Below are 13,654 nucleotides of genomic sequence, written 5' to 3'. Positions count from 1 at the left end.
CGGGTAAGTGGAGTTGAAATGCCCATCAGCCATAATTGAATGGCGGAGTGGACTCGATGGGCCGAATGGCCTTACTTCCGCTCCTATGTCTTATGGTCTTATGGTCTTAATTCCCAAATCAACACCCACCACAGAGCTCAAAATGGACAGCACCTTAATATCTGCCTTGTCCTATCAAGTGAAAATTATTAAACACAAACAGGAGGAAGCCTGTGGAATAATAGAGTAATTCTGATGAAAGATAACATAATATAACAACACTAGCATGTCAAACGCTGCCCACATGTCCTCTACAGAAAAAGGAGGACAAATCCAAATCAGCCAATTACCGCCGCATCAGTCTATTTTTGATCATCAGTAAAGTGATGAAAGGTATCATTAACAGTGCTGTCAATCAGCACCTCCACAGCAATAATCTGCTCAGTGATGCTGAGTTTGGGTTCCACCAGGGCCACACGGCTCCTGACCTAGTTACTCCCTTGCATCAAACATGGACAAAAGAGCTGAATTCCAGAGGTGAAGTGAAAGTGACAATCCTTGACATCAAGGCCACATTTGACAGAGTGTGGCATCAAGGAGCCCGAACGAAACTGCAGTGAAAGGGATTCAGCAGGCAAACTCTCTTTTGGTTTGGAGCCATACCGGACACTTAGGAGGATGATTGTGGTTATTGGAGTCAGTCACTTCAGTTCCAAGACATCTCTGCAGGAGTTCCTCTGGGTAGTGTCCTAGGACTAACCATCTGAATAGGAAGGGTTTGAAGGGATATAGGCCGGGTGCTGGCAAGTGGGACTAGATTAGGTTGGAGTATCTGGTCAGCATGGACGGGTTGGACCGAAGGGTCTGTTTCCATGCTGTACATCTCTATGACTCTATCTTCAGCTGCTTCATCAATGATCTTCCTTCCATTATAAAGTCAGAAGTGGGATGTTCGCCGATGATTGTGCAATGCTCAGCACCATTCGCGATTCATCAAATACTGAAGCAGCCCATGTTTAAATGCAATAATATCCAGGCATAGGCTGAAAAGTGGTAAGTAACATTCGCACCACTCAAATGTCAGGCAATGACCATGTCCAAAAAGAGGCAATCAAACCATTGCCCCTTGAAATTCAATGGTGTTCCCATCACTGAATCCCCACTATCAACATCCTGAGGATTATCATTAACCAGAAACTCAACTGGACTTGCCACATAAATATAGTGGCTACAACAGCAGGTCAGAGGCTAGGAATACTGCAGTGAGTAACCCACCTCCTGACTCCCCACAGCATGTCCATCATCCAAAAAAGCACAATTCAGAAGTGTGATGGAATACTCCCAATTTTCCTGGTTGGGTGCAGTTCCAACAACACTCAAGGCATCCAGGATAAACCAACCTGCTTGACTAGCACCACATCTAGGTTTTAGGTTTGGAGGCAGGTGAGCACTTTGGTGAGAGTGACCACAGCTCGGTTATGTTTATTTTAACGATGGAAAGAGATAGCTATATAACGCAGGGCAAGAGTTATTGCAGGGGGAAAGGCAATTTTGATGCGTTAGGCAAAATTTAGGATGGGGAAGGAAACTGCAGGGGATGGACACAATTGAAATGTGGGACTTATTCAAGGAACAGCTACTGCATGTCCTTGATAAGTATGTACCTGTCAGGCAGGGAGGAAATGGTTGAGAGAGGAAGCCATGGTTTACTAAAGAAGTTGAGTCTCTTGTCAAGAAGAATAAGCAGGCTTATGTTAGGATGAGATGTGAAGGCTCAGTTAGGGCTCTTGAGAGTTATGTTAGCCAGGAAAGACCCAAAGAGAGAGCTAAAAAGAGCCAGGAGGGGACATGAGAAGTTGTTGGAAGGTAGGATCAAGGAAAACCCTAAAGCTTTCTATCAGTATATCAGGAATAAAAGAATGACTAGAGTCAGATTAGGGCCAATCAAGGATGGGAGTGGGAAGTTGTGCATGGATTCCGAGGAGACGGGGAAGCACTACATGAATATTTTTCATCAGTATTCACACTAGAAAAAAAACAATGTTGTTGAGGAGAATATTGAGATACTGGCTACTAGACTAGACGGGATTAAGGTTCACAAGGAGGAGGTGTTAATAATTCTGGAAAGTGTAAAAATTGATAAGTCCCCTGAGCCAAATGGGATTTATCCTAGGATTCTCTGGGAAGCCAGGGAGGAGATTGCAGAACCTTTGCTTTGATCTTTGTGTCATTATTGTCTCCAGGAATAGTGCCAGAAGACTGGAGGGTAGCAAATGTTGTCCCCTTGTTCAAGAAGGGGAGTAGAGACAATCCTGGTAATTATAGACCAGTGAGCCTTACTTCGGATGTGGGTGACGTGTTGGTAAAGGTTATAAGAGATGGGATTTATAATCATCTAGAAAGGAATAAATTGATTAGGAATTGTCAACACGGTTTTGTGATCCTTGTATAGCACCTTCCAAGCCCATGATCACTACAGTCTAGAAGGACATGGACAGCAGATACAATCCTGGAACTTCCCCTGCAAGCCACTTACCATCCTGACTTGGAAATACATCACCATTCCTTCACTGTCACTGAGTCATAATCCAGGAATTCCCTCCCTAAGGGTATTGTGGGGTCTACCTACACTACATGTTCAAGAAAACAGCTCACCATCACTTTCTCAAAGGCAACTAGGGACAGGCAATAATGCTGGCCAGCCAGTGACACCCAAGTCCCATGAGTGAATTCTTAAAAAGGTAAAATGTGGAAGAAAGAAGAACTTAAAATAATATTGTTTGAGTTAAACAACCAGCTAACTATATTACTGGCATAAAATTGAGACCAGGAGGAGCAGCTTTTTAATGCATTTTAGTACATTTTAATGCATTTGAAATATGACATTCAAAACTAATGAAGTACTTTTGAATTAATAGCCACTGTAGTAATGTAAGGAACTAAATGCATTTGGCCACATTTGTCTGGAAGACTATGCTCCCATAAATTTTCTAACAAGTAAATTCCTTACATATCCGAACATACAATATAGTCGTGTCCAAATTCTAATGTAATGCATGCAAAACAATTTTTGTTTACTAATGAAAGTCAATTGGAAGTTCCTTCTACATAATTTGGAATTAATTTTATTGATACATTACTTCATCACCACAAAAACAATAGGTGCTAAATTCCTTAATTGTAAAGAGTATTAATTATGTCCAAAGATGTGCAGGTTAGGTGGACCGGCAATGATAAATTGCCCCGTATTGTCCTGGGATGTGCAGGCTAAGTAGATTAGCAATGAGAAGTGCAGAGTTACAGGGTTAGGGTAGGGAGTGGGTCTGGAACAGATGCCCTTTGGAGGGGCAGTGTGGACCCGATGGGGCAGTGTGGACCCGATGGGCCAAATGGCCTGCTTCCACACTGTAGAGATTCGATGATTCGATGTCCCAAACATTGCAAAAATAAATAGTAACCGACATATGATGCTAATGGATCAACAGAGCAAATGTGAATCTAGATATGTCATGGAGAAATATAAACCTGGATCGTATATATAGACAAATTAACTGGAAACACAAGTAGAACTACCTTTTACACACACACACAAAATAAATATCAAAAGCTTGATTTCACATGCTTTATAAGGCTATTATATACTAAGGAATATGGATTATAGAAGAGTTAAAGGTTCCTCAAAAGTGTTCTAATATTATGGCCTATGAATGATTAAGTTAATATGAGTGACTATGCTGATGCTCCCAGACAAGAATACCACAATGCCATTGAATGTTCTTTTTCAGATGAGGTATTAATCCAAGACTTCATCTGATACTTGGAGAATATAAAAGATTCTGCGAACAGAGAAGCTTTGGAGAAAATACCAAAAGGATTTACAAGAATGATTCTAGGAATGAAAGATGATAGTTATGCAATTGATTGGTGAGATTGTAACTAAGAAAATTGTTCAGTCTCAGATCAGATGGGTAAATTTATGTTATAATCTAACTTGGGAACTGTAACTTCATTCTTAAAGTCATCAAAATGAAAAATCCAGGAGATTTACTAATAGAAACAAGCGACAAGATTCTATGGATTTAAACAACAATAAACTTCACCATACAAGGTTAGAACAGTAATACAATCTACCATTTGTGTACAAATTATTTCCAATACAAAACTAACATGTAGCAAGTACAGATAAGAGGCTGTGATCAAACACCTCAAGGTGCACATCAACAGCAAATGTGATCAAAAAAGATTCCACAGATTCCTCTTCAATTGCTCCATACACTAACAACATGGTAGGTTATCCAACCTCATTAATTTCACAAAGGATCACAATTCTTCACTTCTGCTCATGTGACATCAAACTTTCATCTCAAGAAATTCATTCACTGGTTTCCTCAATGCCCAGACTCTTCATGGTTGGCCACTTCTTTTCTGACTGACCACTACTTTCCTGGTCTACATTCTCCTGGACTCTGTAACCGCACTCCAGTATTCATTCACATCCATTGTTCCAGCTCTTCACCGACAGAGTTTGTGTTTCTTCTTATCCGCCAGCCCCCACTAGCTCCAAGCTTGCTTAATTTCAAGAAAATACTACTTGTGAGCTTTTCAACTCACAGGCTCTCCGATGGACTGCTTTTAAGTTTCTTCCAAGCCCCTTATGACTTCAACAAATACAGAGCCCCACAATCTTTCCACTTTCTTAGCTCCCCGAGAGTTTTAAGTCATGCTACCCACACTTAGCTGTCTACTATTTCCCTAAAACTTCTTCCTGAGTTCTGACAGTGTAGAGCAATCAAACTGCACTCAACTCCTCGTTGAAGCCCCTAAGCTATTTTTGTGCAGTTTAGCTTTCCTCGCAGTTGCACAGTTAACTATATCACACCCAGAACAGAGTCTGCATCTCTCTCTCTCTCTCTTTCTCGCTCTCTGTCATCCTCTTTCTGATTTACAGTCATAGAGTCATGGAGATGTACAGCACGAAAACAGACCTTTCGGTCCAATTCGTACATTCCGACCAACTTACTGTTCTGCTACCTTTGAACCTTCAGTGATACCTCAAACCTGTTACCTGACATGTGTCAACGTCAGTGACACCTCAAACAATCTCAAGTGGCCTTTCACAAACCTTGCAATAAACTCTTCCTCAATTGCTAGGCAAAATTAACTAATAATTTGGAACGAGAGTTGGACTGTTTCATAAATCTTATCAGTCACAGATTGCTGGATTGCTCAGCACTACAAAAACTGGCACAAATTGAGGATATTATAATATCCCAGAAAATAATAGCTGAAAATGGGTTTGACAGGGTGGATACAGAGAAAATATTTCCACTTGGAAAAGAAATCAAAACAAGAGGTTTTAAGTATAAGGGAATACCAATTAAATGGGGAAGGAGGAAAAAAGGTCTTTTTTTCTGGAGTTATTAAAATATAGAACTCACTACCCCAGGAAAGGGTGAAGGTAACTATTTTAGATTATTTTAAAAAGGAAAATATTCAAGTACATGCCAGATAGGAAGATAACTGAAAGGCCAATTGAAGTAGATGGAATGGGAGGAGATACATTAGGTATAAACATAAGTACAGATATCTTGGATGGAATAGTCCATTTGTATACCAAAAAAGTGATCTATCTAATGGGACTATTTTAAAAAAGTGAAGAATTCTTCAGTATCCCTTAGCCAACATTTCTCCCTCAGTTATGCCACTAAAAAAGCAATTTACAGCATGCCCGCCAGTTGAAAACAAGATGAATAAATCACAAAGATCACCCACCCGTCTCATTTCTCAGATAGTAATGAGGCCACCTACAGGGAGAATCTGAAGCTTTTCAGCAGACAAACTGGAGCTAAAGGCTATCGTTCTCTAGCAGCACGAGCTGAGGCAAGGCCACCCTATTCCTTTTTTTTAATTGTAAATTGTTTAAAGTTGCTGTGAAGGTTTTTGCGGCTAAAGTTGGTGAGGTGTTGTTGGCAAAGCTCATTCTGTCACATGGTGGCTGAAATGGTTATAATCTTCAGAAATGCTGAGTCCACAGGGCGAGGTAACTGCTGTTAATGGAAGCGAAGCTTCAAAATCCTTCCTGCTTTGTCCAGCTGCACACAATAAAAATGGTATTCTCATTCTCTTACATTCGGGGGTGGGGGCAGGAGGGAGTGGCTGGGCCCACTGCATTGTCAGGTTGAGTGACACAGCTTACCCCAAAAAATAGACCTTGAATCTCTCTTGGATGTGCTCAGTAGTGACTCCTCAGGGTCATCCAAGCAATTGAATCTCCGCCTCAGGAGACCAGTTGGCTTAATGGTCTTGTAAGTCATAGCTCACACAGCGTGGAAACAGACCCTTTGGTCCAACCAGTCCACGCCGAACTAAACTAGTCCCACCTCCCTGCACTTGGTCCAAATCCCTTCAAACCTTTCCTATTCATGTATTTATTTTAAGCATTGTAATTGAACCAACATCCACCACTTCTTCAGGAAGTTCATTCCATGTGCGAATCATCCTCTGTGTAAAAAATGTGCTCCTCACGTCTTTTTTTTAATCTCTCCTCTTACCTAAAAAATACACCCCCTGGACTGGAAATCCCCCATTCTAGAGAAGCGGCAACTACCATTAACTTTATAGGTTAAGTGGCATCATTCATTCCCTCCCAGAAATGAAGTTCATACTTCATATACAGGTAGACTGGAATAGGATTAAATCATTCAATATCTATCGACATGATAGCATACGTCAAAGGTTTAGCTATTTGTACAGGCCATTTGAACCAGACACAGCATTTGTTTCTTTGACTGATAACCTTCTCTTCATGTGTGAATGATTACAGTTGTCTTGAGGAAAACATTTTTCACCAAGAGGGTGGCGGGAATCTCGAATGCATGTTCTGGGAGGGTTGTGGAGGCTGGAATCTTCACAATCTTTAAAAACTACTTGGATGAGCACTTGAAGTGTCATAGGTGCTAGAAAGTGGAATTAGTGTAGACAGGTCAGCGCAGACTCGATAGGCCAAAGAGTCTCTTCTGCACTGTATAACCCTTTAGAGACCATTCAGTGTACTTTAGATGATGGTATACAGGAACAGTAATAATTAGATTCACTTAATTCAAATCAATACAATTCATGTCCATATGGTAATACAAAAAGTTATTTTTCTGAACATAACAGGATAATTTTGCCTCATTAAAAAAAATTAACAATCGTCTTCCATTCTCTTTCCCAATCTGGCCCAAACCTTGCTGTCATGTTTTCCTGTGTAGGTTAGGTGCATTAGTCGGGGGTAAACATAGGATAATAGGGTTGGGGAATGGGTTTGGTGGTTACTTTTCGGAAGGTCGGTGTGGACTTGTAGGGCCGAAGGGCCTGTTTCCACACTGTAGAGACTCTAAGATTCAAAATGTACCTCACACCAGGAGGTGAAACTGATTTTGAGTGGTCACGGAGAACAGGCAATAACGCATCAACATCCCATTTTACACTCCACCTTACCATCCAGGCTGTTGATGTGCATTTTTAGATTTTTCAAACCCATTAAAGATTTGTTTCATGCACGTTGTTCTTTAAAATTAATGAAAAATTTGCACAAGAAAATAAAAGAAATGACACACACACACCTTTGGTAGTACATGTTTTATATTTCTGAGGTCAATACTGAAAGCCTGAGGGAACCTAACTCACCCATCTTGTTACCATGTGTCACAATCTGTCCATCCTCAGTAAAGTGACAAGTGTTCTAAGCGACCTTTCTCCTCTCCTTCTCGAAAAACTGTTGGATTTTGCTAATCACCTCTGGGATGATGCACATCATGTACTGGCTAATGTTTCTAACAAGAGAGTTCATACGTGACTCATTCTCATATCTGGCTTGGCCACCTCAGTTAATTTCATTGAGCAATATACACATTGGGGAAAAAGGGTGAGTATTACAACAAATTAATTACAGTGGTCCTTAAACTGTGGCAACAGACATATTTTGCACAAGCAGCAAATGGCCCACAACACCTGAGGTGTTTTGCTTAAGGTGCAAATGTGTAGTTCAGAAATTTGCATTTTGACAACCACAGTTTCAGATTTGCAGACAAATCATTATTGACAGTACCTTGCTTCAAGAATAAATGCTTGCTAACAAATCTCTACTTATAGAGTAGATAGAGCAACACTGCACAGGAATAGGCCCTTCCGTCTGTTTTCTGTGCTGTCCATGATGCCATTCTAAAGTAATCTCATCTGTCTGCATGTGATATCTCTCCATTCCCTGCCTGCTCACGTGTCTGTCTAAATGCCTTTTAAATACTGTTGTCATATCCCTTCTACCACCTCCCTAACAGCACAATCCAGGCACACTCTGTGTAAAAAACTTGCACATCTCCTTTAAACTTTCCTTCTCTCACCTTAAAACCATGTCCCTCTAGTATTTGACAGTTTCATTCAGGAAAAAAAATCACTTGACTATCCAACCTGTCCATGCCTCTCATAATTTCATGTACTATCATGTCATCCCTCAGCTTCCAATGCACTAGTGCAAACAATCCAAATTTGTTCAAGCTCTCCTTACAACTAATATCCTACGCCTAGTAAACTTCTTTTGCATCCTCTCAAAAGCCTTCACATCCTTCCCACAGTGTGGAAACCAGAACTGCACATAATATCCCAAATGAGGCCTAACTAAAGTTTTATACAGCTGCAACATGACTTGGCAACTTTCATACTCAATGCCCCAACTGATGAAAGCAAGCATGCCATACGCCCTCCTTACCACATTATCCACTTGTGTTACACTTTCAGGGAGTAATGCACATGCACCCCAAGATCGCTCTGTATGTCGATGCTCCCAAGAACGCTGCCATTTACTGTATACATTCCTCTTGCATTTGACCCCCCAAAATATATTTTTTGAACAATAAAATGGTCCTTCCCAGAAGCATTATAAAACAAGTATAATACCAACTCACAGAAGAAGGTATTAGACTTGATGACCGAAAGCTTGGTCATAGAGATGGGGTTAAGGAGTGCCTTAAAGGAGGAAAGTGAGATGGAAAGGTGGAAAGGAACAGGAAGGAAATTCCAGGGTTTAGGGCAGAGGCAAGTCTACATAGCCATGATGGTGAAATGATTAAAATCTGTGAAGCTTAAGAAGACAGAATTAAATGAGCACAACTACTGTATGGTGTGAATAAGTCAACATTTAGCAATATGCACAAGAAAGACATTTCTCAAAAAAAAGATACTGTACTGGCCTACATTAAGTCATTCATAGTTGATTACTGATCACTTGTTAAACAACAAACAACCGTTTGTCAATGATTTACACACCTGCTGTACTATTGGTACTTTACCTTTGTTAGAAGGTAAATGGATGGAAACTAACATTTCAGGAGCCACTTAGAAAGAAAAACTGGTAGCATGTGGGTGCATGTATTTTGCAGGAAGCATTAATCAACTGTTGCCAGTCCGCAAGACTTTTTGTTTGCGAATGCACAATGGTATCAATCAGCAAGATACACTTAGCTTTGTGAATGCACAGAATCTTCATTCGGTTGAAGAGAACATCAATACATCAATTCAAACAAATAGTGAAAATCCCAAAATGTGACCTGCTCAGCGTTCAGCTGCAACACAGTTGAAAATATCCCTCAATCTATATCATTAACATGAATCAGATGTCTGCTCCCATTACGTATTAGTGGGCACCAAACAGCAGGCAGGATAGAGGCTACATGTGTTTCTATTCAGGCAGTTATAATAATGAATTATATCTGAAAGGTTTACATTCCTTTTTGTTAAAGAAAGGTGCCTTTGCCTTCCTGTTTGAATGAACTTTATGCACAACTACTGAATTATATGCACACTGTTGAATGACATTGCAACCACCATAATCATTTGGAATTGAGGTAATGTAATTAATATTAATTAAATACAATAATTAAAACAGATTCAGGTAACTGCAGGAGAGCTGATAATGTATTGGTATTGTCGCTGGACTAGTAATCCAGAAACCCTGGCTAATATCTAGGGGGCATGGGTTTCAAAGCCATGATAGCAGATGGTGAAATCTGAATTAAAATAATAACTTTGGAATTAAAAGCTACTCTAATGGTGACCATGAAATATTAGTTGCCACATGTCAGTAAATCTGGGTGTCATCCAGTTTCTTACCGTATAAGGACACAGGCTGCTTCAGTATCTGAGGAGTCGCGAATGGATGTGAACATTGTCTAGTCATCAGCAAACATCCCACATCTGACTTTATATAGAGGGAAAGTCATTGATAAAGCAACTTAAAGTAGTTGAGCCCAGGCCACACTACCCTAATGAACTCCTGCAGTTATGCCCTGGGCTAGAAAGTGACCTGGTCTGCCCATATAAACACAGTGTTTGCAAGTGCAGGACAAGAGGCTGAGAATTCCACAGTGAGTAACTCACTTCCTGACTGCTCAAAGCCTGTCCACTAATCGACAAGGTACAAGTCAGGATTGTGATGGAATATTCTCCACTTGCTTGGGGGAGTGCGGTTCCAATCAAACTCAAGAAGGTCATCATTATCCAGGACAAATCCAACCCAATCTAATACCTTCAACAGTGTCTTGCTCCACCACTAATGCACAGTGACAGCCATCTACGATCCAGAAGGTGTACGGCAAGAACTCATCAGGATCCTGAAACAGTACCTGCCAAATCCATGCCCAGCACACATTAAAGGTCAACCATAGCCAACACTTAGGAAAACCACCAACTGCAAGTACCACTCAAAGTCATACACTATCCTGACTTAGAATAATATTGTCATTTATTTAGTCAGTGGGTCAAAACCCTGGAACTCCATCCCTAACATCACCGTGGGTGTTTCTGCACCCCAATGACTGCAGAATTCAAGAAGATAACTCTTGTTAGGGCATTTAGCAATAGGCATCAAAAACTGGCTGAGCAGGCATTCCTGATGAAGGACTTATGCCCAAAATGTCGACTCTCCTATTCCTCGGATGCTGCCTGACTGGCTGTGCTTTTCCAGTACCACACTCTTAATCAGAGATGTCCACCTCCAAAGAATGAATTTTAAAAACCTGAAAATAATTAAGCTTCAACTTTTACAGTTAGGAATTACACCAGGAGGCAAATTTTCCCTCTTACTCTATACCCCACCCCAACATAGCATAACCAGCATGTTGAGCAAATATATCCAAGTTAGTTTGATCTATTCTCAAAAGCTTGAAATTCCAGTTTATAATTTTTGTAGTAGTCCCTTACTCCTCCATTCAAAATGGTTTAATGGCCCAAAGGGATAATAATATTCACATTTTTTTTGTGTGGGGGCTAAGATGTTTGGACCACTTACAAACCATGTTGACAGTAATTTTCATAAGAACCAGAATCACTCTGCAAAATTGCATGTGAAATAATTATTTTCCTCTGTTGCCTCTTCGATGAACAGTCAGCATATTTTAAAACAAGCTCCTCCCATCCCCAATGTGTCCAGTAAAGATACAGTGACCAAGTCGAAGGGTCACTCAATGCAGCGACGTCCAGTGCGTTTCCACGTCGGCTGTGTTTTTTTTTCCCCCAGACCTATGCGAAGAATATGATCCTTTTAACAAGGAAACACACATCCCAGTTCACCTGAAACGTGCTGACACATTCCTGAATGAATGAATATCTTTTTTGACTTTGGAAATGTCCTCACCCCCAATGGAGACAAAGCAATCTCCATGACAACTGCAGCCTGGTCACATTTTGGCACTTAAAGAGTGTGAAACGTGCTGGCGCTATTCTGATGGAGCTGCTTAATTAAACATTAAATAACAACCTACAATTCTTTATAACCTGGAAGTAGCTGAGCCTACAATAATGCAGAAAGCTCCCCCCCATGACGTGACTCAAAAGAAGAAGACATTTTTGTTAGATTCAAAAAAACATCTCATCATGGCTACATCTGTGCAATGCAACATCACTGCAAGCTGCGGTGGAGAGGTGGGGGTGGGGGGAGTTATTATGGACGTTAGAAAGGTTCAGTGTAAAAGTCGAAGGGTAGCCAGATGAGCTATTGAATGCCTTTATTGATTTGCATTTAACCTGGGAGTGGGGGGGGGGGGGGGGGTGCAATCTAAAGATGCAGAGGCCTGTTCAATAAAAAACAAGTCTGTTTTCATTTATAAACCAGAAAATAAAAGGCTGGAAAAGTCAAAGGAGGAAAAAAAAAATGGTGTTCGTGTGATTGAAAAATGCAGGTCGCTCCGGGCAGACGGCAGGGCAGGTGACAGAGAGAAACCGCGCCGGCTCCCCGCTCAAATCCCCATCCCCTTGACCACTGCTGTCATCCCACAACATCGGCCCAACGACCAGGATGCCTCCGGGAAGATGCGATTAAACAAAACCCAGACGGGGGCAGCGCCGAGCCAGCAATGAGCTGGCAAAGATGCGTTAACACATGCCCCTTTAGCATAGCACACCCCACAACGTTTTAGCCGGAATGATCGAGGCAAAACAGTAAAATGGCAAAAGAAAATGCTGCGCGACTGAATCTGGGATTCATTCATTCCTCCTGCCAACATCCAGCCTTCCCCTTTCACGCGGTCTGAACTGATTTGGGATTATGTACCTGGTTCGTGCTTCCCGGGGTTGTCCGTCAGCTCAATGGCCAGCAGCTCCCGCTCCTCGAAGCTCTTGCCCACCGTGTAGATGCGGCTGATGCTCGGGCACTGCAGCCAGACGCCCACCAGCGCTTCGCGCAGCTCCGGGTACCGGTGGTACTCGAAAGGGATCCCGTCGGAAGGTGCCCGAAGTGGGTCGGCGGACCCCGCTGCTCTGGCCCAGGCTGTCGCTCTCCACAGAGCCCAGCAGGTCAGGACAAACCGACACAGGCTCATGTCCGAAGCAGGGGCACCAGCAGCGGGAAACCGAGCGGGAGGGTCAAGGTGTTAAACAAAAAAAAGCAGCGAGGCTACAGGCAGCTCTGCCCGAGCAGCAGAGATCTGGTGACAAGCCGGCACAGGGAGGAGGAGTTTACTGACTCAAACCCATCTCTCTCACACACACACACACACACACTCTCTTTAAAAGGGCATCGACAAAGGGAAAGGAGATCATTCTGAATGCAAACTTCTTTTCACATTCATTCGCTGGTCGTGTACTGACTGCACGATCTGCAGTTATATAGGTCGAAACGTGTGGTGCTGGAAAAGCACAGCAGGTCAGGCATCATCCCGAGGGCTTCATTAAGAGTGCGGGGATGAGGGGATAATATATGTAGATCAGACTAGCTAAGGACGCAGATTTCCCTTGCTAATGGATGTTAGGGGAGTAGATGTTTCCCTCCCCCACCCCCCTTTAATAATGGACAATAGTTACACAGTCATCATTAGATTCCCAATTCTAGATTTTTATTGAATTCAAATTCCACCACCTTCCACAGCAGGATTCAAAAACCTGGCTTCCCAGAACATTTCCTGCACCTCTGGATTAATAGTGTAGTGGAATGCCCTTTACCCTATCAAAATTATTCATAATTTTGAACACCTCATTAAAATCACCTTGCATTATTCTCTGTTCCAAGGATCTCTAATCTTTCCTTGTACTTAAAATTCCCTCATTCCTGATACTATTCTAATAAATCTGCTTTTCACTCTCTCCAGGGCTTCAACATCATTCCTTAAAAAAAAACTGTCCAGAATTGAACACAATACTCCAA

General features: G+C 41.7%; 1 protein-coding gene across 1 annotated transcript in view; it reads right to left on the bottom strand.

Annotated features, from left to right (window-relative positions):
* Positions 1-12,980, bottom strand: part of cpe (carboxypeptidase E) — a 113,083-nt gene extending 100,103 nt beyond the window's left edge. The window contains exon 1 of the mRNA XM_043698482.1: positions 12,566-12,980. Within this exon, the coding sequence (XP_043554417.1) occupies positions 12,566-12,833 (268 nt within the window). The 5' untranslated portion in view covers positions 12,834-12,980. The remainder of the gene's footprint in view (positions 1-12,565) is intronic.
* Between the last annotated feature and the right edge of the window lie 674 nt (positions 12,981-13,654).

This window comes from Chiloscyllium plagiosum, chromosome 1, assembly GCF_004010195.1.
Source record: "Chiloscyllium plagiosum isolate BGI_BamShark_2017 chromosome 1, ASM401019v2, whole genome shotgun sequence".
Lineage (NCBI taxonomy): Eukaryota > Metazoa > Chordata > Chondrichthyes > Orectolobiformes > Hemiscylliidae > Chiloscyllium > Chiloscyllium plagiosum.
This window is presented reverse-complemented; position numbering and strand designations above follow the sequence as displayed.